Source organism: Agelaius phoeniceus, chromosome 10 (assembly GCF_051311805.1).
Source record: "Agelaius phoeniceus isolate bAgePho1 chromosome 10, bAgePho1.hap1, whole genome shotgun sequence".
In the NCBI taxonomy this organism is placed as follows: domain Eukaryota; kingdom Metazoa; phylum Chordata; class Aves; order Passeriformes; family Icteridae; genus Agelaius; species Agelaius phoeniceus.
This window is the reverse complement of record NC_135274.1, coordinates 5,905,492-5,931,058: the sequence shown is the minus strand read 5'-3', so window position 1 is coordinate 5,931,058 and position 25,567 is coordinate 5,905,492. Positions and strand designations below refer to the sequence as shown.

The 25,567-nt window shown below is 58.3% G+C and overlaps 2 protein-coding genes across 5 annotated transcripts in view; both read left to right on the top strand.

Annotated features, from left to right (window-relative positions):
• The window catches only part of LOC129124244 (diacylglycerol kinase beta-like), a 30,685-nt gene extending 23,095 nt beyond the window's left edge, over positions 1 to 7,590 (top strand). Inside the window, exons 22-26 of one of the 3 annotated variants that reach the window (XR_013183596.1) lie at positions 2,330 to 2,531; positions 3,750 to 3,870; positions 3,960 to 4,020; positions 4,840 to 7,105; positions 7,246 to 7,590. Coding sequence is in view for 1 of the 3 variants with exons in the window: in XM_077183720.1 (XP_077039835.1) it covers positions 2,330 to 2,531; positions 3,750 to 3,870; positions 3,960 to 4,020; positions 4,840 to 4,938 (483 nt within the window). In the remaining 2 variants the exon portion in view is untranslated. Of the gene's footprint in view, positions 1 to 2,329; positions 2,532 to 3,749; positions 3,871 to 3,959; positions 4,021 to 4,839 lie in introns of all 3 variants that reach the window. The other 2 variants (XR_013183595.1, XM_077183720.1) reach the window with 2 other exon arrangements.
• A 1,839-nt stretch (positions 7,591 to 9,429) lies between these two features.
• ETV5 (ETS variant transcription factor 5) lies at positions 9,430 to 22,057 on the top strand. 2 transcript variants are annotated; one of them, XM_077183719.1, is made up of 13 exons: positions 9,430 to 9,574; positions 10,074 to 10,210; positions 10,372 to 10,459; positions 10,568 to 10,615; positions 10,719 to 10,769; positions 15,546 to 15,675; positions 15,761 to 16,015; positions 17,547 to 17,806; positions 18,420 to 18,479; positions 18,815 to 18,883; positions 19,245 to 19,414; positions 20,052 to 20,153; positions 20,277 to 22,057. In XM_077183719.1, exons 2-13 carry the CDS (start codon positions 10,166 to 10,168, stop codon positions 20,496 to 20,498), a joined length of 1,500 nt encoding a protein of 499 aa, XP_077039834.1. In that variant the 5' UTR covers positions 9,430 to 9,574; positions 10,074 to 10,165; the 3' UTR covers positions 20,499 to 22,057. The 2 variants fall into 2 exon arrangements, with proteins under 2 accessions (XP_077039834.1, XP_054495153.2); XM_054639178.2 differs by lacking the exon at positions 9,430 to 9,574 and adding an exon at positions 9,772 to 9,802.
• Positions 22,058 to 25,567: the final 3,510 nt, after the last annotated feature.

The following is a 25,567-nucleotide window of genomic DNA, read 5'->3' as shown; positions in this document are numbered from 1 at the left end:
AGGAGCAGGGAGGGCTCTGCAGGGAGAAGCCAGAATCCAGAATCGCTCCTGCCCGCGGCTCTGGGCGGGCGTGGGCGGCTCTGGGCAGGAACAGGCTCCTGCTGCAGCATCCCAGCATCCTGCACTCCTGGCAGCCAGCTCCCACCCCATCCACCCCATTCCACCCCACCCCATCCCATCCTATCCACCCCATCCCACCCCACCCAATCCACCCCATTCCACCCCATCCCATCCTATCCACCCCATCCCATCCCATCCATCTCACCCCATCCCACCCATCCAATCCATCCCACCGATCCCACCCCATCCCACCGATCCCACCCCATCCCCACCCCATCCCCACCCCATCCCCACCCCGTCCCCACCCCGTCCCCACCCCATCCCCACCCCATCCCCACCCCATCCCCACCCCATCCCCACCCCATCCCACCCCATCCCCACCCCATCCCCACCCCATCCCATCCCATCCCACCCCATTCCATCCCATCGACCCCATTCCATCCCATCCACCCCATTCCATCCCATCCACCCCATCCCACCCCATCCTATCCACCCCATTCCACCCCATCCATCCCATCCCATACACCCCATCCCATCCCATCCATCCACCCACCCCACTGGTAGCCACTGCTCAGAGCATTGAGGTCTTTTCTCCCCCTACAAATCACAATATCATTACATTGTATTGAGAACTCAGGGATTAACATCCTTTCCAAGCCTTGGAGAGACAGCTCTTCCCTCCCAAACCAGAAGATTCCTGCTTTTTTTTGCTTTTTTTTTTGCTTTTTTTTTGCTTTTTTTTTTCTTTTTTTGCTTTTCTTGCTTGGCTAAAAATAAGATCCTGCAGCACCAGGGGAGGCAGGAAGGATCTGACACATGGAGGTGTGAGCACCCAGCTCCTCACACACAGGGTTGGAGTCCTCAGCAATGGCCAGAAGGGTGGGAAAAATCAGCTCCAGACCTTTGTTCAAGGAGAACCCCCAGAACTGGAGCAGCTCATCAGCCCATTTCATTCCTCTCAGCACAAGAAGTGAGGGCAGGGGTGTCTTTGCATCACCAAAATGCAAGGAAAAAGCTGTTCTGGGATTTGCTGAGGCACAGAGTGGCAGGTAAAGAGCAGATGCCTCAAGGAAAATAGGAATGTTTTATAGAAATTCAAGCTGAGAAGTGGCTGCTTTGACCAGAGGTGTTTAGGAAGGGGATCCATGTCTGGGGAGTGTGAGAAGAGCTGAAGTTAAGAAATGCATTTCCATGGCTGGTGCTTTCAGTTCTGTGGGAAAGCTGCAGGCAATGGATATTTTAACTTTCACAGGGAATTTTCAGCCCTGCTGCATGACAGCAAAGCCTGAGATGCCAGTTCTGTGTGCTGTGCTGTGCTTTGCTCTCCAAAACCTGACATTTTCCCTCTGACACCTTCCCCTAATTTCCTTCCAGCTTTATTTCTCTTTTCCAAATGGCTCTTGAAGACAAACTGGTGTGAGCTACATTTTGGGCAGCCAAACTTTCCAGTCCTTTGGAGTAGTTTGGATAAGGAGAGGGGGAAATCAGGTGCTGGAGCTCCTTGGGTGGAAGCTGCTTTAGGGTCAGGGTGGTGTGACCGTGTTCACAGGGGTCTGAGGATGAGGGAAGGGATGAGGATCTGACTCCATGTTTCAGAAGGCTGATTTATTATTTTATGCTATATATTATATTAAAACTATACTAAAAGAAGAGAAGAAAGGATTTCATCAGAAGGCTGGCTAAGAATAGAATAGGAAAGAATGATAACAAAGGTTTGTGGCTTGACTCTCTGTTCAAGCCAGCTGACTGTGATTGGCCATTAATTAGAAACAACCAACATGGGCCAATCCCAGATGCACCTGTTGCATTCCACAGCAGCAGATACCATTGGTTACATTTTGTTCCTGAGGCCTCTCAGCTTCTCAGGAGGAAAAATCCTAAGGAAAGGGTTTTTCATAAAATGTGTCTGTGACAGGGTGGTGTTGCCTCCCATTTTGGGTGACAGCACCAAGTCTAGCCAAGGTTTTATGTGCTCCCCCAGGAATTTCCTTTTTGAAGCTGACATTTTGGACCTGTGGTAAAACTCCTGTGGAAGCAGAGGGGAGAGCAGCACAAGGAGTGTCAAGGAGTTGACAATAAATCTAGGAAAAAGTGAGGGGGGTATTTGCATCTTGCATATTTGGCCTCAGCCACTCTGGAGCTGCCAGTGTTCCCTGGAGCCCACCCAGTGTCACACAGTGCTCAGGGAGCCACATTTCCATGGCAGGGAGAGGAGGGGGCTCCCTGAGGCGGGCACAGCTCCCCCTGACACCCCCCATGTGCCTGGCAGTGTGATGGGACCCTGCTGGACCTGAGCACCACATCCCTGGAGGGCATTGCTGTGCTCAACATCCCCAGCATGTACGGGGGCTCCAACCTCTGGGGAGAGACCAAGAAGCAGCGTGGCTACAACAGGCTGGGCAAGAAGGTGCCAGACAAGGTGCCAGGCACGGTGGTCACCGATGCCAAGGAGCTCAAGTTCTGCGTGCAGGGTGAGTGGAGGGCACCAGGGGAGGGTGGGGGCAGCACAGGGGCACTGGGCAGCACCTGCCACCATCTCTGGAGCAGCAGCAGCAGCAGCACTGGAGGAGTTTGATCAGCTCTGTGTTTTTTGGGCTCAGCTCTGTGTCTTTTGGGGTCACTCCTCTGTATGGCAGAGGGAGAGCTGGAACCCAGCAGCAGAGCTGGCTTTTGTCAGCACCTTGCCAGGCTCCAGAAGCACTGCCAGCCTGGATGTGGGGTTTGGGAGCAGCAGGACCCACACTGAGCCCAGCTGGCACCTCCCGGCCACTGCTGAGGCCACCAGAGCCACCCCCGTGGGCAGGGACAGCCCAGAGCGCTGGCACTGGGGAGCAGAGGGGTACAAAACAGCAAAATCCACAGAGTGCCTGGGTTTTGCACCCGGCAGCTCCCACAGCCTGGGGCTGGGCTGGGAATCAGCCCCCCAGAGCAGCAGTGTCACATCCCTGGCTGTCACTGTCCCTTGCTGCCTGAGGCAGTGGCAGCAGGGAGTGGGATACAGGGCAAGGCAGCCCCAAAGGGCTGCAGGGGACAGCAGGGCTGCTGCCCTGGGGACATCCCCACTCCCAGGTGGGAAAAGGGTGTGGGAGGCTCAGAGGATCCCTCACAAGGCTGATGTGAAAAGGGACCCTGAGGCAGAGCTGTGCCATGGCCTGGTGTCCTTGCTGGTGGCCCAGAGGAGCAGGATGAGCTGGGAGAAGAGGCCATCCCCTGGGATTTGACCAGATCCTCTGCCACATGTGCTGGCTTCTGGGTTTGACCAGATATTCTGCCACATGTGCTGGCTTCTGGATTTCACCAGATATTCTGCCACATGTGCTGGCTTCTGGATTTCACCAGATATTCTGCCACATGTGCTGGCTTCTGGGGAGCTGCAGCCCCCCGGGGCAGCCAGGCAAGGGGTGTCATCCTTTCATACACTGCAAACAAACAGTGCAAGGGGCTGGTGGGGATCTGGGCTGGCACCGTGCAGACCCAGGTGCTGTTTCAGAGTTTTCCTCCGAAGATTTTGGCTAGCAGCGTTGCCCAGTGCTGGAAACACCCAACTTGGTGGTCTCAGGACACAGAGGACATCAGGATAAATCCCCTCAGTGCCACCAGGACAGCTAGCAGCCCTGCTGTGCTGGCCCTGAGGTTTCCAGTGAGGGCAGGAGGAGGGGGATTCCTGCTCAGACCCCTGTGTCCTGCAGATCTCAGCGATCATCTCCTGGAGGTGGTGGGGCTGGAGGGCGCCATGGAAATGGGGCAGATCTACACGGGGCTGAAGAGCGCGGGGAAGAGGCTGGCGCAGTGCTCCTCCGTCATCATCAGGTATTTGTCCCCTTCCCAGCGAAACCTGACCCCCGTGTCGCCGAAACCTGACCCCCGTGTCACCAACTTCCCTCCCTTGTGCCTTGCAGGACGTCCAAGCTGCTGCCCATGCAGGTGGATGGGGAGCCCTGGATGCAGCCCTCCTGCACCGTGAGTGCCCAGCGAGGGGCAGGGGCTGGCAGGGGCTGGGGATTGGGGAGAGGGGCTGGTAAGACATGGGGATGGAGAGAGGGGCTGGCAGGACGTGGGGATGGGCACCAGGGGCCGGCAGAGTGTGGGATGTGCAGGATGGGCTGGCAGGACGTGGGGATGGGCAGGAGGGGTGGCAGCACAGCAGGCTGGGACAGCCTTGGCTCCTGCTGGCAAAGCTGCTGGGTTTGGAGGGAGCCTGGTGCTGGCTTTGGAGGGAGCCTGGTGCTGGCTTTGGAGGGAGGCTGGTGCTGGCTTTGGAGGGAGCCTGGTGCCTGGTTTGGAGGGAGCCTGGTGCTGGGTTTGGAGGGAGCCTGGTGCTGGGTTTGGAGAGGCTGGTGCTGGCTTTGGAGGGAGGCTGGTGCTGGCTTTGGAAGGAGGCTGGTGCTGGCTTTGGAGGGAGCCTGGTGCCTGGTTTGGAGGGAGCCTGGTGCTGGGTTTGGAGGGAGCCTGGTGCCTGGTTTGGAGGGAGCCTGGTGCTGCTGCTGGTGGGTGGCCACAGAGCTGAGCTGTGACTCCGTGCCCTGCACTCTGGTCACTCCCATTCTTGCTGGATGGGCACAGCAGCATTCCTCTCTGGGGAGCTGCAGCAGGGTCCCCTTCCATTTCTCCTCTTCCTCTTCCCATCCCAGCAGGACCTGGATGTGATTCCAGAGCTCTTCACTGGGTGCTGAGCTGCTCCCACCTGCATGGGGTCACTCCTGAGGGTCCTGGGGCTGGAGGGTGCCTGGGAGAGCTCAGGCTCCTCTTACTGAGCTGGGTTTTTCTGCTTCTTTTTAGGTGAAAATCACCCACAAAAGCCAGGTGCCCATGCTGCTGGGGCCCCCACAGAAGAGCAGCTTCTTCTTCCTGAAGAGGAGGAACCGAACTCGGGATTAAAGCATCACCCAAGGACCCACAGCCTGGAGCATCCCAGCCACCTGGGGATTATTTATCCTGGGAAGGTCTTGTAGGCTCCTTCCTGATCACCAGAAGCATCCTCTCAAGCTGGGATGGAAGAAGGGGGAGAAGGCAGGCTGGAGCAGTGAGCACATTTGCTAGAGCAGCACTAGGACTGGGATTTTATTTTTTTTTCCCCTTTATTTAAATTCCCTCCAGCCAAGCTGCCAGTGAATGTGCTCCTGAGGCAGCACTGAGCTCCATTTATTTATTTATCCTCCTCCTGAAGACCACTTGATGTCTCACTGCAGTGGCTTTGTCCCCCAGTCCTTGCAATGGGAGGAATTATTTATTTCTTGAGCCCAGAGGAGCCATCTCAGGCACTCACCTCTGTGCTGTGGGGTTTGAGAGAGATGCAAGAGCCATTGCTGCCAGCCCAGTGAGCCACAGGCTGGGGACAGTGCACAGGGACAAGCCTGGGGTGGATGGCAGGAGATTGTGTTTTTACAGGGAAATGGCAAAAAAAGGGATTTTGGGGGGAAGCAGCCCCAGCTCTGGGCTTTGTGTTCATATTTATGTATTTATTTAGCAAACTTTGGACAAAAAAGGGACTCTGGGGGTCACCTTTATAGGAGCCCAGACACAGACACCACCTCCCTTCTCTGCTGGACTTTTCCTCTCTCCTGAATCCTGCCAGCCTGTCCTGGGGGCTGGAGACCCTGGGCACAGACATCCAGAAACTCTTCTCCCTGGAAGGTGTCCCCAGCACCTTTTACACATCTCCCAGTGTGTTCTGCCAGGCTGGTGCTCCCCCTGTGCTGCCCCTGGTGCTTGCACCTCCCTTTCTCTAGGGCCAGCTCTCCCCACTGCCCTCTCCAACCCCAGGAAGCCTCATAGGTGATGGCAGCTGGGATACACAGGCAGGTCTTGGTGGCATCACCCATGGATGCACAGAGCAGGGCATGCAGTTTCTCTCCAGGGACCAAAAGGAATGCCAGGAGTTTGTGGTGGTCTGGATGCACTCCCAGGGGCCAGGAGCTGGCAAGGGTGGCCATGGGAAGGGGCCAGCAGTCACCCAGTGCCTCCAGCAGTGGCCTGCATGCAGGATACAGCCACTTCCTGAATTAAACCTGCCCCCAGGCTGCTCCCTTGGGCTGGTGGAGGCTCCTGTGCCGCTGGGAGCAGGAAAACTCCTGCTTGTCCCCTGCCACAGGGTTGGGACAAGTCCCCCTGTCCTCCCCAGTGCCCACTCAGTCCCTGCTGATGCTGCAGGTCCCCCTTCAGCAGCATTCTGTGGCAGAGGGTGCTGCCAGCACTGCTCCACAGGGGCTGGGAGGGACTTGCTGGTGCCCTGTGTGCACAGGCATCAATCTGTCACCACCGTGCATCAATCCACTGCTGTTCTCCTCCTCCTCCTCCTCCTTGTCCCCCAGGGCAGCTGTTTATGAGTAGCCAGGTGAAAGCAGATGGAGCAAGGCCAGGCAAAGCCCAGCTGCCTCCATCTGCCCAGCCCATTGCCAAGGGCAGCAGAGCCTCACAGCCCCACCCCGGGGGAGGGTGACAAAGCCACCTCAGCCACCTGCAGAGCTCTGCCAGCAGGAGGGTGACAATCTGTGGGATGGCAGCACACGAGGGCAGCAGGTTTGGTTCCATTTCCCTGCCCAGCCAGCCTCAGGGCAGGGTTGTTTTGTCCCGGATGGGGAATCAGCAGTGCATGAGCAGTCAGCTGTGGTTTCCCTGCCCCTTGCCCCTGTCTCAGTTTGCTGGGCTCGGGGCAAAGAGCAGCACTGGGGGCTCTGCTGAGCTTTGCTGTCTGTGCTGGCAGAGCTGGGAGGGCACTGAGCCCGTCCCTGCTCCCTTGGGCTGGAATCCAGGGCTGAGCACTCAGCCACGTCCTGCAGGGCACAGGGAGCCCAGGGCCACCCCTCTGGGCCATGGGACGGTGACACACACCAGCAGCACTCTGCCAGGCTCCAGCCCAGATGTCCCCTCTGGGGGCCAGGGAGGTGATCCCTGCCCCAGGGGCTCCATCTGCTCCCACACTGCCAAAGGCAGGGTCCAACAGGCCTGCCAGCCCCCACCTCCTCAGCCTGATGGGGCAAAGCTCCTGAGCCCAGCAGGGACCAACAGGGGCTGGGATTGCAGCTCCCACCTCCTTATCCTGATGGTGCAAAGCTCCTGAGCCCAGCAGGGACCCATAGGGGCTGGGATTGCAGCTCCCACCTCTTACCCTGATGGTGCAAAGGTCCTAAACCCAGCAGGGACCAACAGGGGCTGGGATTCCAGCTCCCACCTCTTACCCTGAAGGTCCTGAGCCCAGCAGGACCCCCAGGGGCTGGGCTCCATCCCAGCTGTCCCTGGTGTAGGGAGGATGAAGCCATTGCAGCTGGGGGGCACCCGAGGCCTTCACCCCCCCATTCCCCAGTGCCTCCCAGTTCAGCCCAGCTCCCAAGGGCATGGGGTGGAACCAAACCCCCAAACGAGCCCCTGGGCACTGGGGAGCCCCAGCTGGAGCCCCAGGAGCTCAGCCCAGTCCCTGTGTGTGTGTGTGTGTCCCGTGCTGGTGCATGGAGTGGTGTCCGTAGCGCGTCTTGCCGTGTGCACCCGGGTGCTGTGGCCTTGCCTCCAATAAAGATGGTCATGAACTCCTCAGCTGCTCCTGGCCTGCATGGGGGTCATTCCTGGCCAGGTGTGGCCCTCTGGGGACCCACAGAGACGGTGCCACTCCAGGCTGCCGGGGCTGAAGGGGTGCAGGCAGCGCAGCAGCCATGGAGTGGTGCTCAGTGCGAGCTGCATCCGGCTAAATTTGGAGCCTGCAAAAAAAAAAAAAAATTTTTTTTTTTTTTTTTTTCATCAGTGGGGGCTAAATTTAGCAGGCACCGGTCACCATCCCCCCCCCACCACCAGCAGCCCTGGCTCTCCAGGGGTTTCAGCTCTTCCTGTGAGCTCCCACCCGCCTGTCCCACGGCTGGCACCTCTGCGTGTCCCCGGGGTGCTGAGCAGCCCCCAGCCCCCAGATCTGCAGCTGCCCTGGGCTCCCTGTTGTGCCCCCAGCTCTGCAGGGACCCCCTGATCCCCAGTGCCCCCCATGCTCCCCAGGCTGGGTTTTGCCACCTGCCCTCCCATGTGTCATCTGCTAATTTTACCTGCAGTGATTTCATCGCTTGCCTCTGTGCAGAGGGGAAGTGAGAGCCTGCAGAGCCCCCAGGAACGAGCTCTGAGCAGCAAGGACACCCCGTGCCCTCTGTGCTTCCTGCCCCCAGCAGCCCCCCCATCATTCCAGCCGGGACACGCTGGCACATGAGCTACCTGCCATGATCCCTGGGGCTGGAGGTGGCCCTGGGGGACTCTGGTAGCTCATGAGTGACCCAGCATCCACAGAGCAGCTCCCTCCAGCAGCTGGGCAGCTCGCCCAGGACACTGACAAGCCCATGAGCGGAGCATTTCAAGCTGGCCAGGACATCTCTGTACTGACAGGCTTCTGAATCCCTGGGCAGCTTCCCAGGATCCGAGCAGAAGGTTCCTCTCCTTCCCAAGCTGAGATGTGCAGTGTGTAACCAAACACTTTGTTTTTGCCTTCTCCAGCAATTGCTTCCTAGTCTCCCTCCCCAGCAATGTGAGGCCTCCCCACAGCCCATTTATCCTGTCCCTGAGCAGCCCCTGCCAGCTCCCCACGGCGGGTCTCACCCCCTTCTTACAGGTAGGGAAACTGAGGCACTTAGCAGGGAAATGCTGCAGTGAGGGGCCTGGCAGGCACCCGGCAGCTCCATTGTGTCCTAAATTCATTCCCAGACTTCTGGGACGTTTGGTGTCCTTCAAGGGTGTGTGTCCATGGATCTGCTTGGAGGGATCCATGGCTCCAAAGCCCTTGCAGGTGGGAACTATTTTTCCCATGCCCCTTTTTAAAGGCAGCCATGGCTGCAGGGCAAGGCTGCCGAAATCAGTACTCAGGCTTGGCTTAGCCCTGGGATCGCACGGACGCTGCCTTGTTTGTGTGAAACCACAACCCAAGAAAGCAGAGGGGACCCCACGGCCTGTGAGGCCCGAGCTCCGTGCCATCTGCGTGCCTTGCTGTGTGCCAGCTTCTTGGGCACGTTGTGCACCGACCCGCTCCTTCTCTCCTCGCCACCCTGAACCCGGAGCCGGGGTGTCCCCCTCAGTTCTCCCTCCCCAAGGCCGCCCGTTGAAGCCCCATCCCCGCTCCTGCAAAGGGCCGCGGCCCCTTTAAATCCTGCGCGGCCCCGGCCCCACCCGTCAGTCTTTTCCCCCTTCTATTTTTTTATGAATGAAAAACGTTCGGGGCGGAGCCATGCAAATCCCCGCGCGCCCACTGGTTGTCTCCGCCCCCGCCCACTCAGCCGTTCTCAATGGTGCTCGGCGGAGCGGCGCGCGGGCGGGCGCGGGGCGGCCCCGCAGCCAATCAGGTGGCGCGGGCGGCAGAGCGGCGGCACGCCATTGGCCGGCGCGGAGGGTAAACAAGCGGCGCGGGGCGGGGCGTGGCGGAGGCCGCTGGCTCGGGGGCTGCGGGCCGGCGCAGAGCGGCAGCGCGGTGCCCGGGCTCCGAGAGGCGCCGCTCCATCCCCGGCCCCGCTCCCGCTTCGTCCCGCCGCCGCTGAGGCTGCGGCGCCCCGGCCGGGTAGGTGTGGGCCTGGCGGCGGGGCGCAGCGCGGCCGGGGCCCGGGCCCGGGGCGGGGGCGGTGTTTATGAATGGCGCGGGCCGCGCGGCGTGAATGGCGGGGGGCGCGCGCCAGCGGGCGCTCGAGCGCGCGCTCGGGGGAGAAGCGCGGGGAGGGGAGAGGAGGGGAGGGGGGGCGGAGTTTATGAATGGGGCGCGCGGGGTGGCGTGGGAACGAGCCCGGCTGCGGTGAGGGGCGGGGGAAGGGAAGGGAAGGGAAGGGAAGGGAAGGGAGGCGAAGCGAAGCCAAGCGCGGCCCTCCCCGCTGCCTCCTCCCGCTCCTACGGCGCGTGATGTCACGGCCGTTTCTATAGAAATTAGGTGACATCACGAGCCGGGGGGCTGCGACCCGCCACGACAGGAGCGGGCCGGCTCCCCGGGGAGGCGTGGCGGCACCGAGCCAGCCCCGGGGGTGGCAGGGGCCACGGTGTGACCCCTCCCCGTCCCCTCCACCCCCCAGCCGCGCACCTGCCGGAGCCCGGGCGGGACCCCCCTTCCCGGGCCGGCGTCGATGCTGAGCGGGCCGGGGGCACTGCCCGCTTCGCCCGCACCATGGACGGCTTCTACGACCAGCAGGTTCCCTTCATGGGCCCCGGGGTAAGTTTGCCCACCCTGATCCCCCCGTTGACAAGTTCCTCCGCGACCTTGGGGACACCCCTTCCCCATCCTCGGGTCACCCATTCCTCATCCTTGGGAGTGCCCCCCTCGTCCTTGGGGGCTGCCACCCTCACGGGCAGCTGTCGCCCTGTTCCTTGCAGAAGTCCTGCACAGAGGAGGGCCGAGGCCGGCCGGGGTCCGATAGGAAAAGAAAATTTTTGGAGACTGACCTGGCCCATGACTCGGAAGGTAGGCAGGGCTGGCCCCGTGAGACCGTTGTTTTAGAAATAATCCTGCAAATAATGGCAGTTTGATTTATTCTTCTGTGGAGCACATAAGTCTTTCACTCTGTTCCAGAGCTCTTCCAGGATCTCAGCCAGCTCCAAGAGGCCTGGCTAGCTGAAGGCAAGTCTTCACCTCCTCCTTTTGTCATGTAAAACCTCTCTGTGAGCATCTTTTTGAGAACTGAAAACGCCATAAACCCACTTTTTTTGTTTGTTTTTTTTAGCTCAGGTCCCCGATGACGAACAGTTTGTCCCAGATTTCCAGTCTGACAACTGTGAGTGATTGTTCCTGGGTTTTCTTCTCTGGGGGTAGACGTTTGGGTGCCTGTGCAAACATTTGCACTGGGTTTGGAGTTGCTTCCTTGGGAAAGCAGTTGTTCCTGGGGCTGAAACGTGAAATCACGGGCTTTTGGGAGAAAGCACGTGTGCTTTGGGTTCATCGAGATGCAGCGTGCAACCTCCTGCCTTTTGTTAATGGGGAAAACCGTGGCCAGATGCATGGAAATAGCTCTGAACTGCTCTCTGGGCTCCTCTGAGGCGTGGTGCTTGTTCCTAGTGAGGTGCATTCCCTCCTAAACCCTCCTTTTCCTTTTCAAGTGGCAGAGATAACCCGTGCTGGGCTGCTTGGTTAGCCACAATCTCTGCAGTTTCTAGAGCTTTTCCGAGTCCTGGCCCGGCGCTGTTGGCAGGAGCGAGCGCGAGCGGTGAAACTTGAGCCGCTTTAAGCAGCATTAATCACTGGCAAGGCAGCCTCTTTAAAAGGAGGCCAGTGAAAATGCAGTCCCTGGTGAATTGCATAAGAGCCAGAGTCGGTTCTGAGGCGGGCTGTGTTGCCAGAGAGGGTTGGTGGCGAGGGCAGGGGCCGGGGATGGCGCGTGGGGCTCGCACAGCTCCGGGGGAGAACGGGGGCGGATTCAGGATGTTTGGAGTTGTTACCTGGCAAGCACAAGTAGTGGCTTGGTGTCGGTGGCTGGGTTTTGCTGCTGAGCCAGGCAGCCAGGGAGCTCGAAGGAAATCAAATTTAGCCTGCAGTCGAACAGATTTTTTCATTCCAGCTCTGTCACAGCATGCAGCGGGGTATCTCCTCCGACAGCAAGCCCTGTTAATTATTGCTCTTTGCTTACTCTGGAGTGGGAAGCTTGCCATTGAGCCCGTCCAGACAGCCCAAGTTTCAGATGTGTTTTTTTTCCCCTGTCTCCCCTGAGATAAAAGGCGAGCCCGGAGTCAGAAACACAAGGGTCTGTTGACATCCCCAGCACAGCCCAGCAGCTCTTGCTCGGAGCAGCAGAAACTGCAGTGTGCGTGGGAGGGTGGCTCTTGAAGCTGAAGCTGTTTCCAGTGCCTTTTGGCAGTCTCTTTTTCCTTGTAACCTGAAGAGCTCAGAGAGGAGAGACAAACTTTTCTGGGTGATGCAGGAAAAAAGAGGAGAAGAAGAAGAAAAAGGCGTTTCTTTGGTCAGGACTCTTAAAATGTTCTGATCTGCTCAGCCTGTGGAGCTGGCGTTGAAATGATTTTGTCACTTGAAAGATCTGCCTGCGTGACTCCCTCCAGCAATAACCTTCTTTAACTTGCCTGGGGAGAGAAAGCAAAGGTCTCTCTTGCTGCTGCAGTGCTGGCTGTGCAGGGTCTCAGACTGAGGCAGAGGGGAATGGGAAGCCCAGCTCTTGCATCCCTGCACTATTGAGAGTTTACAGAGCAGAGAAACTCCAGTTTTGAGCTGTGTGCCATGTAGAAAGGGAGAGAAGGATGGCCCTGGTGCAGCTGAGGTCTGCACCCAGCTTTCACTAGCAGGGACATGCTGCCTTCCTGGGCTGCCAGCCACAGTGGAGTTCAGCATCCTTGGCTTCTGAGGAAAGGTAGATCCCTCCTCAGTCCCTCTGGACGTTTGTGGGCTCTGTTTCTGCAGCTGTGTGGCTCCATGCCTTTTCCCTGAGGAAACTGCTGCTCTCTTACCCTGAGCAAACCTCAGCCTTGTGCCCCATCTTGCATTCCCTGGGCCTAGCTTCCCAAAAGGGACGAACCAGGCTCCATTTGGACCCCACTGCAATGGGGAATGTGCCACGTGGAGTCTTGGAGATGCTCAGAATCCTTCTTGCCTTGCTGAAACCCCCTCATAGCTGCCTGCAGCTCTGTTAATGCTCACTCTCTGTTCCCAATTCCATAGCCAAGATCCCTGGCACACAGGGTATTAAAGCTGGGGCTTGGTAGCAAAGTAATATGGAGGGCAGTGGGTCGCTGTGCTGGGGAGGAAATCCCGGTGTAAGGAAAGCAAGGCTGCTCCAGATGAGGGATGCATTGTTCTTAGTGCCCTGGACTGGGTGGCAAGAGGCCAGATTCAGTGCTTTTCAGTTGCCCAGGGAAGTGTTGGATCCTTCCATGGGAGCCAGGAGGCTGTGGTGACCCCACAGAGCTCACCTTGCTGCCCCCCTGGCTGGGTATGGGTGAGCTCAGCAATGTGGTCCTGTGGCTGAGGGTGTACATCCAGTGTTGTGTCTCCACTGATTGTTTAAGTACCTGGGAGGTGATGGGATCATGCTGAGGAGATCAAGCTCCACAAGCAGTGATTTTTATCCCAGGGCACCTGTGGCCTCCCTGCCCAGGCAGCACGTGGCAACAGCCATGGGCAGGGCACAGAGTTTCTTACACACCAGAATGAAAGAGGGAGGTTTGTTTGTGAGGAAGAGTTGTTCAAACAAAGGAAGGCAGGATCCTGGCTTCTATTTCTGACTCCTCTCCTGGTGTGACCTTGGGTGCCTCCTGTAGTGCTGGGGGATGGAGGGGCAGGCGCAGAGCTCGGCTCCCAGGGGACAGCTTGAGTGGGTGCCAGTGTCCCTGGGCTGGAAGTGTGCCTTGGTTGCCTTCCCTTGGCTCATTCAGAGGAAGCCAGTGCTCTCTGAGCTTAGTCTCATGGAGGTCCAGTCGTGCTGATGGGTGGGAATAACCTGCCCTGTCCTCCATCGAGGGATTCACTGGGAATTCAAGTCCTCAGGCGGCTCTGTGGTGTCACCCTTTTCCATGGGACATGGCTGATGGTTGGCATCGGGGGCATTTCTAGTTCCACTGCTTTCATGGCACTGGGAGGGTTTCCCTGAGCCTCCCCTACGTGCCCTCCTGGCTGGGCACAGCTGTGGCACACGTGGCTGCTGCCTTGCCTGGCCTGCCCAGGGTCCCTCCACCTCCAGAGGGGCTGCCAGGCACCCTCGGGTGTCCTCGCTGCTGCTGTGGCTCAGCCTCGGCGTGGATCTGCTGACACATCTGCTCCAGCCCTCTCTAGAGCTGAGCTGCTCCCTCTGAGTATTTTTCTATATTTTTTTTAGCTTTTAATTACAGTGCCCAGGGCAGGACCGGAAAGGGTAAAAGCGCTTGTGCGCCCGCTGCTCCTTTGAGGTGTTGGGTGCTGCTCCTCCCACCTGGCTGCTCGCTGCTGGGGCCCAAACCCAGCTCCTTGCCCCAGAACTGCCCCTCAGTGCCCCCCAGGCTCCTCCAGAGCCTGCCTGCCCGTGAGCTTGGCACGGGAGCCGTCGTGCTGAGCAGCGCCGGCCGGCCCCGCCGTGTTTGTGTAAGGAATCCAAACGTTGCACAGAGCCCCGGCTTGGACAGCTGGTCTCTGTTAGGATCTTAAGGCTCATTTCCCTTTTTTTTTGAATGGCAGTGCTAAGCTCTGGGGAAATTTTTCCTTTCTTTTTTTTTTTTTTTTTTTTCCCCTCCCTCAGCCACATGAATGGAGCGCTGCGAAGTGTTTGTGAATGGAGGGTGGTGCCTGCTCGGGGACTGGAGGCTTTTTTTTTTTTTTTTTCAATGAATAACCAGACCCCATTGTACGGCTGGCGGAAAAACAACTCGCTCCAACAACACGGAGCCTGTTTGGGAGAGCCGTGCCCGCGATAGGCAGCTGGAGCCCTTCCAAAGCCAGTTCCCCTTTGCTTTCCCATGGCTCAGGGGGTGCCTGTGCTTCGCTGCTGCCTTGCTGGCCCCCTTTGAGGGCTGGAAGTGCTGAGAGTGGCAAAAGCCGGCTGGGGAGGGGGGAAGGAGGAGTGGGATAAATCCGGCTGGGGTGGAAGGCGTGTGGGGGGCTGTGCTGGCTCAGCGCTGGGCTTTGTGTTTCAAATCCTTCCCGGGTAGGGACGGGGGGGTTTATGCTCTTGGTACCAGCTGTATTGAGGCCTTTCGAGGGGGGGATGGGGAGAAAGGGGAGTCAGCAGCTCTTTAAAGGTTTTGACAAATTAGGGGAGCAGCTAATTACCTGGCAAGCTGTGAACAGTTGTCCTGGAGCTATTTGCTCCTCTCCAGTGTAGCTGGGCTGTGTTTAGGCTTCACATGAAGCTAATACTCCACTTCCGATTAGTCTTGGCTCTCCTCTGAGGCACTATTTAGGTACAGAGCTCTGAGGCGCTTTCCCTTTCCTAGGGCGCCTGCTTTTAGAAATTAATTAGCTTAAGCGTATATTACTCAGTTTATAATTATATATATAGCAAGTGAGCTTGGGAGTGGGTGGAGAGGATTTGGGTTTAATGGGATGTTTGTCACTTGAGCTCATACAATTGTGGGACCCCAGGACCAGATCCCATTGGACCACCTCGGCTGTGGGAAGGTGGATCCCACTTAAAAGCTCTGCGAGTGGAAACGCCCGTGTGAGGGCAAGTTTATGGTGTGGGTATGTCCCTGTGAGGCCGAGTGGGTTGGTGTTTGTGAGGCCCTGGAGCTCCAGACTGTCACCCCTTGCTCTGTGTCACAGCCACTGCCTGTGGTGCCTGGGCTCTGCTCCGCTCACTGGGGAGCTGGTGATAGCTCATGTCTGATCTAAGGCTGTTGTGGAGCTGCCTCACAGCCCTTGCAGCCCTTCTGAGAGCAATGTCCTGGGCTGCTGTCACTGTCCCAGCTCTGCCCTCCCCTGCCAATGCTGGGATCTGAACCCTGGTTCAGCTGCTGAGTGCTCCCAGGGCATAACTCAGCCCCTTACTCCCAAGCACAGAGCTGATGCTTGCAGGGCTGATGCTGCCATGGCCCTGTCCCCTGTGGCTGAGCCTGTGTCCTCCTCGGTGTCCCTGCAGTGGTCCTGCACGCCCCACCTCCGGCCAAGATCAAGCGGGAGCTGCCCAGCCCGTCCTCGGAGCTGTCCTCCTGCAGCCACGAGCAGGCTCTGTGTGCCGGCTATGGGGACAAGTGCCTCTACAACTGCTGGTAGGTACCGGGGCGCTGCGCTGCCTGCGGGGCCCTCGCCTGCTGCTGTCCCTCGGTGTCACCATCGTCCCCTGTCCCTTGGCAGTGCCTACGACAGGAAACCCCCCGCCGGGTTCAAGCCATTAACGCCGCCCGCCACGCCGGTGTCCCCCGCGCAGCCCGGGCCGGCGCTGCCCCCGCCGGGCCCCGCCGGGCCAGGGGCCGCTCACGGGGCCACCCCGGGCCCCCAGGTGCTGCAGGAGCAGCGGCAGCAGCCGCCCTTCGCCGTGCCGAGGCCGCCACACCCGCCCATCCACATGCCAAAGATGATGTCTGAGAACCAATTCCCCGCAGAGCACAGGTAAGGCAGCCCCCAGCGGCCACAGGGCTGCTCCGGGGCTTTGTGGGCACTCTTGGGGTGGGTTGGTGGTCCCAAAGGGTAAGGGAGAAAGAGCCACAAGATCCCGGTAGGAAGTGGCAAGTTTTGCCACGTGGGACCACAGCCGACAGCATTTGTCCCACCAACTGCAACCGCAGCACGGGGACAAAGGCACAAGCATTTCTCTTTCTCCTGCTCCTTCCAGTCCCTGAACACTGCAGAGCCTTTGCTCCCCTCTTGGGAAAGGCAGGGGAGGCAGAGGCTGACTCCTGCATCCTCCCCAGTTCCAGCAGGGGCTGGTCCTGAGTCAGGGCTCTGCTCTCCTCCTTCCCACCCACTGCAGCTCTGCCTCCTGAGCCCGTTGGGCTGTGGAGCTGTGCTCAGCTCTGTCCTGCCCGTGTGCACCCTGGGCTGGGGGTGATGCAGAGCTCCCCCTGACATCACCATGATTTTGTGGGCTGTGGTGGGAGACCCCTGTTCCCTCCTTCCTCTCCAGGCTGTGGCTTTAGTCCCCATCACTCCCACATCCCTGGAGGCTTTGCCAGTCCCTTCCCTCACCCTGGGTTTGCTCCTGTGGGTGCTCTGCTTGTGGCCTCTGCACGTCCTTTGCTGTGAAGCCACCGTGTCACCCCTGTGGGCATGGGACAAGATGTGGCAGCCTGGCAAAGGCCATGCAGTGGGGCCAGGGAAGCCCTTGGAATGTGCCCATCCAAGCAGGCAAGCATCCCTCCCCAGCAAAGCTCCGTGTGACCTTCAGGCAGTGCAGGGGGCTGGCTGCGACCCCTTGGGAAGCACGGTGCCAGCACGGGGCTTGGGTTTCATTCAGGAAGGGCAGAGGGACATGGCTCGGAAATGGAGTAATCCCAGCCCGGCAGCTGGGAGGGCTCGGGTTACAAAGGCAAATGGCGCAGGGCCGGCTGAGAGGAGCCGGCACGGAGATCCAAGATCACCTTTCAAGGTGCCGGAGGAGGACGAGGGGATGTGGCAGCACCCCCTCGGGATGGTCCCTCACCCTTTGCCACCGGCAGAGACCGTGCTCTCAGAGCAGTGGTGGCAGCACCACAGAGCCCAAAATAGTGCTCCCTGCTGTGGAGTTCAAGGTTTAATCCCAGCTGCGCGGGCGGATTAGCAGCCGGCTGGAGCTGCGACATGGATTTGGCTTTGCGTAAGCGCCCACCCCTGCTCAGCATCCCTGGCCCCTGCCCCCCTCGCTGGGCACTGATTTTACTGCTTTACAGAGATACCTGCGCTGGGGGGGATGGTATTTTAGTCCTTTTCCAGATATCTGAAGGCCAGAGTGCTTTACTGTGTTATCCTACTTTACTGTGTTATCCTACTTTACTGTGTTATCCTACTGTTCCATTTTGGGGTTCTCAGAGCTTAGGGGGACACAGGGCTTCTCAGCCCCCTGTGGTGGCTGTGCTTCTGAGGAACCACCCCAGCTGTCAGGTGGCTCTGGTTTGGGCTGGGAGCTGAGCCCCACTCCTCAGTAATGCCACGTCCTTCCCCCCAGGTTTCAGAGGCAGCTGTCGGAGCCCTGCCACCCCTTCCCGCCGCAGGCCGGGGTCCCCGGGGACGGCCGCCCCCTCTACCACCGGCAGCTGTCGGAGCCCCTGGGCCCTGCTGCCCCCCGCCCCCCTCAGGGATTCAAGCAGGAGTACCACGACCCTCTCTACGAGCACGGCGGCCCTGGCCTGCCCGGGCCCCCCGGGCACAGCTTCCAGCCCCCCATGGGCATCAAGCAGGAGCCCCGGGACTACTGCATTGACTCAGGTGGGTGTGGGTCAGGGGACAGCCAGGGGGGGCTTCAGTGACACTCCAGGGAGCAGAGCATCTCTGCCATCAGCGTGGCAGGGGCAGGGTTGAGCCTCAGGCTTTGCCATTTTCTTTCCTGCTTTCCCAAAGCCAGGGGATACAGCAGGAGTTCACCTGATGCCAGTGGTGTGGTCGGGGCTGTAGCCACGGGCTGGGGTGCCCCACAGCTCCTGGTGGGTCCCCCCTTGGCTCTGGCCTAGGGCCAGCTGTGATTGCTGGCTGCTGGACCCTAGCAGCATCACGGAAAAATCCTCTAATCGCCTTAGGACCTAAAAATACCCCAACCTCGGGATGGAGGGTGGCACAGCCAAGCAGATGGTAGGGGAGGTGCAGCAGTGCCTCCCTTCATGTAGGGCCTGTGAAAACTCGAGTTGCTCCAGTCTAAATTCCAGTTCCCCCCCAAATCATACTGGGTTTCTTTTCCCCAATGTTGAGGGTGGATGTAGTGGACCAGGGAGCATGGAGAGGGGGGGAAAGTTCCCAGACTTCACTGCAGGACATGGTTGGGGTAAAGAACATGCTGCCAAATCCATGGGTTTACAGCCCTGATGTAATTTCCTTTCCCCCTCAGAAGTGCCTAACTGCCAGTCCTCGTACCTACGGGGGAATGTCTTCCCCAACAGCCATGACGGTGAGTGACCCCCACTGTCCCCTGGTGTGACCCCATCCCTCCCTTGTGGCAGGCAGCACTCCCTGGGCACCCAGAAAACACCCATGAGAGCCCCTGGGGCCTGTGAGGGCACAGCAGTGCCGTGGAATCTGGGATAATGCAGAGCTGCCAATAGGGCTTGGGAGCAGTGAGGGGGGCAGAGCTGCACAGGACTCAGCCACTGAAGGAGCTGGGAATGGGTCTGCTCCCAGAGCTGTGGATGGGGTCCTGAGCTGGATTCAGCCAAGGCAGGGTTTTTGGGGTCCAGCCAGGGTAGTGGAGGGGCCCTATGCTCACAAAGGGTCTTTTCCCCACAGGATTTTCATATGAAAAGGACACACGATTGTATTTTGATGACACCTGCGTGGTACCCGAGAGGCTGGAGGGTAAGAGCCTGGCCCCAGAGGAGCCTGCAGGGGAGCTGGGGCTCATGGAGGAAGATGTGGGCGCGCTGGGATCTGCAGTGCTTGGCTTATAAAGCCAAGCAGTGTTGGCACGGTGCTCTGAGAGCTGCTGAGCATCATCCCACGTGGCAGCTTGGCATCACTGCCTTGCTCCATCTCTGTCACTGACACCTACCTGCCTGCAGCACCATCCCCAGCACCTCTCCCACCCCATGGCCTGATCCTGCTCAGGTGTCTCAGCACAGGGATTGCCCGTGTCGTTGTACATATCTCCTGCTGGTGACACAGCCTGGGAGAGGGGCAAAGCCAGGCTGTTTAACCAGGTGTCTCTTTGTGTGAGCAGGTAAAGTGAAGCAGGAGCCCACCCTGTACCGTGAGGGCCCTCCCTACCAGCGGCGTGGCTCCCTGCAGCTCTGGCAGTTCCTGGTCACCCTCCTGGATGACCCTGCCAACGCCCACTTCATCGCCTGGACCGGCCGGGGCATGGAGTTCAAGCTGATCGAGCCCGAGGAGGTATGAGGGGTCCTGCCCTGGAGCTGGGGAGTGCCTGTGGATCCTTTCTTTAGTACCTTCCACTGCCTCTTGGCGTGGCCCGTGCTGGCTCCCAAAGCTGGCAGTGGTCACCAGCCGTGGTGCTGTTGCCTCTCTGCTGTGCCTTGCTGCGTTCTGCTGCTCTGCCACAGCTCCCTCCTTCCCAAGCTGCTCCCATCCTTTGCCCTGGGTTTCCAGGAGCAGCTCTGTGCTGGAACCACACAGCTCCACGGGAGGGTGACACAGAGGAAGGAGCTGTTTGGGCAGTAATTGAGAGCAGCTGTAGGCAGCCCCGAGCTGCGCATTGTGGGTAATTACCCATAATATCTCTTGCGCCATGCATGGAAATTGTGGTATTTTGAAGCAGCTTTTTTGGCAGGCTCTGCCTAATGAAATGACTTTTGATTTGGCCCCTGATCTGGCAGTGGCTGTGTGGCCACAGCCCGAGTGTTTATCATGGCAGACGGGGAACCACTCCCAGACCACGATGACACCTTCGCTCCAGCTGCCCCAGCCCCCTCAAACCAGCCTCCAGCCTGCATTTCCGCTGTGATTCCCTCTGAGGATCCCTGTTCCAGCCCTGGCTGGAGCCCTGATGGCTGCCCCTCTCTCCCTGTAGGTAGCACGGCGCTGGGGCATCCAGAAGAACCGGCCAGCCATGAACTACGACAAGCTCAGCCGCTCCCTGCGCTACTACTACGAGAAGGGCATCATGCAGAAGGTGAGGCCACAGCAGGCTGTGACCGTCCCCTGCTGTCCCAGGGTGCAGCAGCACAGGGATTAGGTCCGATGTGAGGGCAGGGAAATGCTCAGGGCACCCCTCACTCCCGTGTCCTCCCTGCAGGTTGCCGGCGAGCGGTACGTCTATAAATTCGTCTGTGACCCCGACGCCCTCTTTTCCATGGCCTATCCCGACAACCAGCGCCCTTTCCTGAAGACAGAGCCGGACTGCCCAGTGCCAGAGGAGGAGACGGTGCCCCTGACACACTTTGAGGACAGCCCTGCCTTCCTCCTGGAGATGGATCCCTGCGGCAGCCTTCCCTACGCGGAGGGCTTCGCCTACTGACTCGGCCGGCTGGCAGAGCCATTGGCACTAGCGCATGCACCTGGGGCAAACGCGGTTTTCTAAAGAATATTTTTGGCTGTCCGTAAGAGGGAAAAAACAAAACAAAACAAACAAAAAAACCAAACCCCAACGACAAAACAGCATGGGTGCGCACGCAAATTTGAGGAATTTAAAACGCCCCGTGTGTGTCGCCGCCGAATTCCCACCCTTCCTTTCCAAGGGCTAGTGCACAGGACTGCCCGTGGCTGGCACCTCCTGCCGTGCATCAGTGTGATGTCTTGGGGCGCCGGGAGCCTAAAGTTGCAGTCTCTTCCCCAGGCCCTGGCTCTGGCCGTGCCCCAGGGCTGGGCTGCGTGGCTGCCGAGCCAATTGTCACGACAATCTGCTTTGCATCGAGCACAATCCGCGTAGCTGCCTTGTGTGGTGGAAAGGGCTTTGATTTGCACAGAGAGAGAGGAGGGATGCGGGGGGGCCGCCCGGGCCAGCGCCCCGGGGCTGATGTGCGCAGCATCCTACCCCAACCCCGAGGAGCCTTCTGCCTTCTTCCTGAGCCCCCTCCCCATATAACCTCCTGTTGTTCCCGTAGAACCTCCTGCATCCTCTCCGTGCCCTCCATCCTCCTCAGCTCTGGCTCTGGGCCATGGGTTGCATTTTGGGGGAGGAGACCCTGACACTAACTTCCTCTTCGTTTTTGGTTTTGTTTTTTTTTTTGGGATGTTTTAGGAAAATACTAAAGGTTTCTAAACTGATTTTTGTAGATTTTTTGTATTTTAAGGCAAAGCTATTTTTTGCAGCTCGGCTGCTGTCCCTGGAGCCCCTGGGGACACCCCAGTGGCTTTCCTGGTGGCAGGGGGAGCTCTCGATGCCTGTGGCTTCCTGGGATGGCTGCCGAAGGATCTGGTCCACTCCATTTCACTGCTCCAGTCCTGTTTCCCAGGGGAGCCAGGCCTGAATCCCAATACTGGCTCAGCTACGCTCCCCCTGCTCGGCATGGCCTCGGAGCTGGGCTGCAAGGCTGAGGTGGGCAGGGATGGGGATCCCCCCTTCCTCAATGCCCCACTTCTCTCCAGCTCCCCCACCCCTCGCTGCACCTCTTAACACTCCTCCACCACTCATATATCCATACCTGCCTCCCCTGCACCAGGCTACATGTTTTGTTGTAAATGCTGTATAGGAATTTTTTCTCTTCTTTAGTTAGCTTTGGTTGGAATTTTTGTTTGGTTTTGGTTTTTTTTTTGGTTGGTTTTTTTTTTTTTTGTCTGATTCTTTTTTTTTTTTTTTGGGAAGTATGAAGATTAACTCTACAATGACTTGGTTGCTCTCCCCATGGTGGCTGCAGTGGCCTGTACCCATGGGGAGCACTTGGTTTTGGGAACCCCACCCTTGGGGGACAGGTTTTTAACCATTTGCTCGGTGTGGCAGGTCTGCAGTGCAGAAGGAGTTAATCTGAGGACTGATTTGAAATATCTTTATTCAAGCAGGGCTATGTATCTCCTGCAAAGCTGCATTACATTCTGTACTGTGTACAATAAAGGATCTTGCTTCCTGTTCCTCCCTGACTGCCTGGGCTCCTGCCTTGCCTGTGCTGTAGGATGCTGCTGGGCTGGGAGGAGCCCCTGGATGTGCTTGTGGGGTCTGTAGTGGTCCAGGCTACAGCCCAGCACTTGGGGCCTGCAGCATGGTGTGTCTGGAGCTGGGACCAAGGCACCAGGTCTGCTCTCTCCCCAGCCCCCCTTCCCTCTCCCCAGTTCTGGATTTGTTGCTGCTGGGTGTGGATGGTGCCATGGCTTTCACAAAGCCAGATCCCATGAGAGGATCCATTTGGAATGGGGGTGGCTTCTGCCCAGTAGGTGCAATTTAATATTTCCTCTTGCCAGGGTTTCTCAGTAAGTCCTCCACTCCCCTGGAAACCCGAGTACCTGCCATCAAGCAGGACTAAAGCTGGTGGGGGCCTCTCAGGACAGCCCCTCCACAAGCCACTGGCAGTGGTCCCCCATTGCCCCCATTGCTAGGCTGGGAAAAATTCAGGGTTTGCAAAAAGTTGAAGGAGGTGGGTGGAGGGCAAGGGCTGTTCTGTGAGGACTTGATTCAGCTGAAGTGTTTCTCCTGACAGACTGCAGAAAAACTCAAAACACCCCAGAGCTCCCACTGCCATTGGCCTCAGTTTTAGCTGGGCTGAGCCAGGGTGTCCATGGGCTCCCAGCCCACCCTGTGCAGGGGGCTGGTGTGATGCTTTTGAGATACTCTGACACGTTTTCTCCTCCATCTTATTTTCACAGCCCAGCCAACCCCCATCCCTGGATGTGGTAGTGGAGAGATGAAAGGTCCTTGTGTGCCATGATGCTTTTTACACACCCACCCCAGCTCCCCTGCATCCCCTGCTGGCTGCCAGCCACGGTGCTAATGGGTCCTTAAGCTGCTCTTCCATCATGCCTGAAGGATTAAGCTGCATGGGGAAGTGTGGCTGTCTCCCAGCCCAGGCAGGGCAAAGCAAGCTCTAAAACATCCAGCAGAACCAATTCCTCTGGCATGAAGCCTTCAAGGAGCTAAATCAGCTGTTTAGCCTCAGGAGACATCTTACACTCCCAACCCGTTCCACCTTTATTTTCCACCAAGTTCTGTGCTCTGCCCAAGAGTGCAAAACCCAGGTGCTCAGAGCTGCAGACAGTGCCTGGTAATCCCACCCCAGTGGGGATTGCAGCAGGCTGAGTGCTGGGGCTCAGGATGGAGCCAGGGGAACTCGGGGCACCGGCAGCGCGGCCGGCGGGCAGATGGCCGAGGGGCAAAGAGCTGGGGCCAATTATGGAGGCTGAGGATGAGGATGAGCAGATAAAGCAAAGCCTTCCAAAGCCTTCATCAAGCGTCTTGGCACACCACAACGCTGACCCTGGCCCTGCAAATCTTGCTGTGGGCAGGGCTGGGGCCCCAAGGGCGTCTCTCATGCTGCTCTTACAGCAGGGAGAGGTTGGGTAGAGGGGTTTTTCTGGTCCAGTTGTCAGTGTGACACAAAAGGGTTCAGGCCACAAAGGGTTTGACACCTCACTGGCTTTTATCCCTTAGGACACCAGGAATTTGCTCCTCATTTGATCCTGCTGTGTGTCCCCCCTCCCTGTCCTCACGCTCCATGCAGAGGGGATGGAGCTGCCCTGGGTGCCTGGACCCACTTGTCCCCACCCTGAGGCTGAGCAGGACACAGCCAGAGCTGCTCAGTGTCCTGCCTGCAGCCTCCCAGGGATGGGGGCAGGAGCTCCCAGCAGAGCAGGGGCTGGCCCAGCATTGGGAGATGGAGGGGGTGCAGGTGGGGAAGCATGTGTGCTCCCTTCTCACCTCCTGCCCCATCAAATGCTGCTTCCAGGCACGGGGATGTGCCCTCTCAGGACATGCTCCAACGTGCCATGGGATGGGGAGCACTGCTGCAGCTGCCACCACTGCCCCCAGGGCCAGGAATGGCTCAGGCTACCCCTGCTCCATCCCCAGGACTCACCACCTTGGCCCCCTCCTCCCATATTCCCACACCATTTGCCTCCTGCCTTCCTCCCACTCCTCCCAGCCACAGGGGAGGATGAAGAGGAGTGAGCAGAGAGGATGGTGAACAATGAAGAACCATTTTGTGGAGGATTCACCTATCCAGGCTGGGAAAACCTTGGTGCTGGTGTCCAATCCTCCAGCCCACAGCTTCCACCTCTGTGTGGTGGTTGTGGTACAGAGTGGGGTGAACAACAACCTGTGGCCCTGGGTAAGCAAACAATAAAATGGCAGCTGGTATTGAATGGTTAAACAAAAACAAAAAATGGAAAAAGCAAAAAATGGAAACCAAACAAAAAAAATGTGGGTTTTTTTCCCTATTTTCTTCTTTTCATGGTTTTTCTAATGTGCCCCAAGTTCTCCCCTCCCTGGAATGAGAGTTTGGAGTTACCAGATGGTCCAAGAGGCACAGGTTAAAAATCATTTGGAAAAGAGGAGCCTGTAAAAGGGAGAGGATCATTACAACCCTTTACACATCCATAATTCATGGAGCACATTTCTGCTCTCCCTGTCTTGGAAGCATATAGCAGGACTGGAAAATGTTCAAAAAGCAACAGAGACAGCCAAGGGTCTGCTCTGGCTCTTCCATGGGAGTGTATAAATAGTCTGGCACTTCCGACTGGGGCAGGATTTGTGGCTCAGGGGCTTCATATTTAATAGCCCATGACAGAGTTTTCCATTGCTGCCTGCAAAAGCATTTTGGGGAAGAATTACTGCCCACGCAGCTCGTTCTTCTGGCAGGGCTGACAGGGCCAGAACTGGAGGTGCTGCAGGGCCCACCAGGGGCAGGGAGGCACAGCTGCCCCCTGGCCCATGTCCCAGGGCCCTGGTGGTGGCCTCGTGCCTGTGCTGGGCAGCTGGCTCTGCCAGGGTCACACCACAGCAGCTCCTCTCCTTCCCAGCTCTTCAAACACTCCATGTTTTCAATAAGTGGGTTGATTTGGCTCCTAAACACCTGGAGCAACACGAGTGGCTCCATGTGTGGGGCCAACTTCAATATGAGTCAGCCCCAGAGGGGAAAAAAAACCCAAAAACAACCACACCAAAACAAAACAAAACAAAACAACAACCAAAAAGATCAGGCAAGCAAGATCTGGGCTGGTGAGTGAGGAAAAGTGAGGAACTTCCACCTGGGGATGTGCAGGACACCCAGCTCCCTTCACACTGGTGTGGCACCACCTCGTGGATGTCCAGCAGCTGCTTCTGGCCACCACGGGGTTTTTGGTGGCACATCTGCAGAGGTTTTGGTGTCCAGATGTGGTTCATACCCGTGGGCTGGACGCTCTGTGGCAGGCAGGGCTCAGGCACAGCTTGTTCCCCAGGGCTTCTCTCTGCTTTGTGCTGGCTTTCCTGGGAGATGTGGGTCTGGGTCACTGACTCCAAGCCTCTCACTCCTGGCAGGATGCAGGAAGAGGGAGAACACTGAGCCCACCTCGTCCTGTGCTGCACTGAGAAGGGAGCTGGGGCTCCACCAAGGCCCCAGAGCCCTCCAGCACTGAGCTCCCAGCCTCTCACAAGGCACTAACACTGCAATGAGCCTTTAA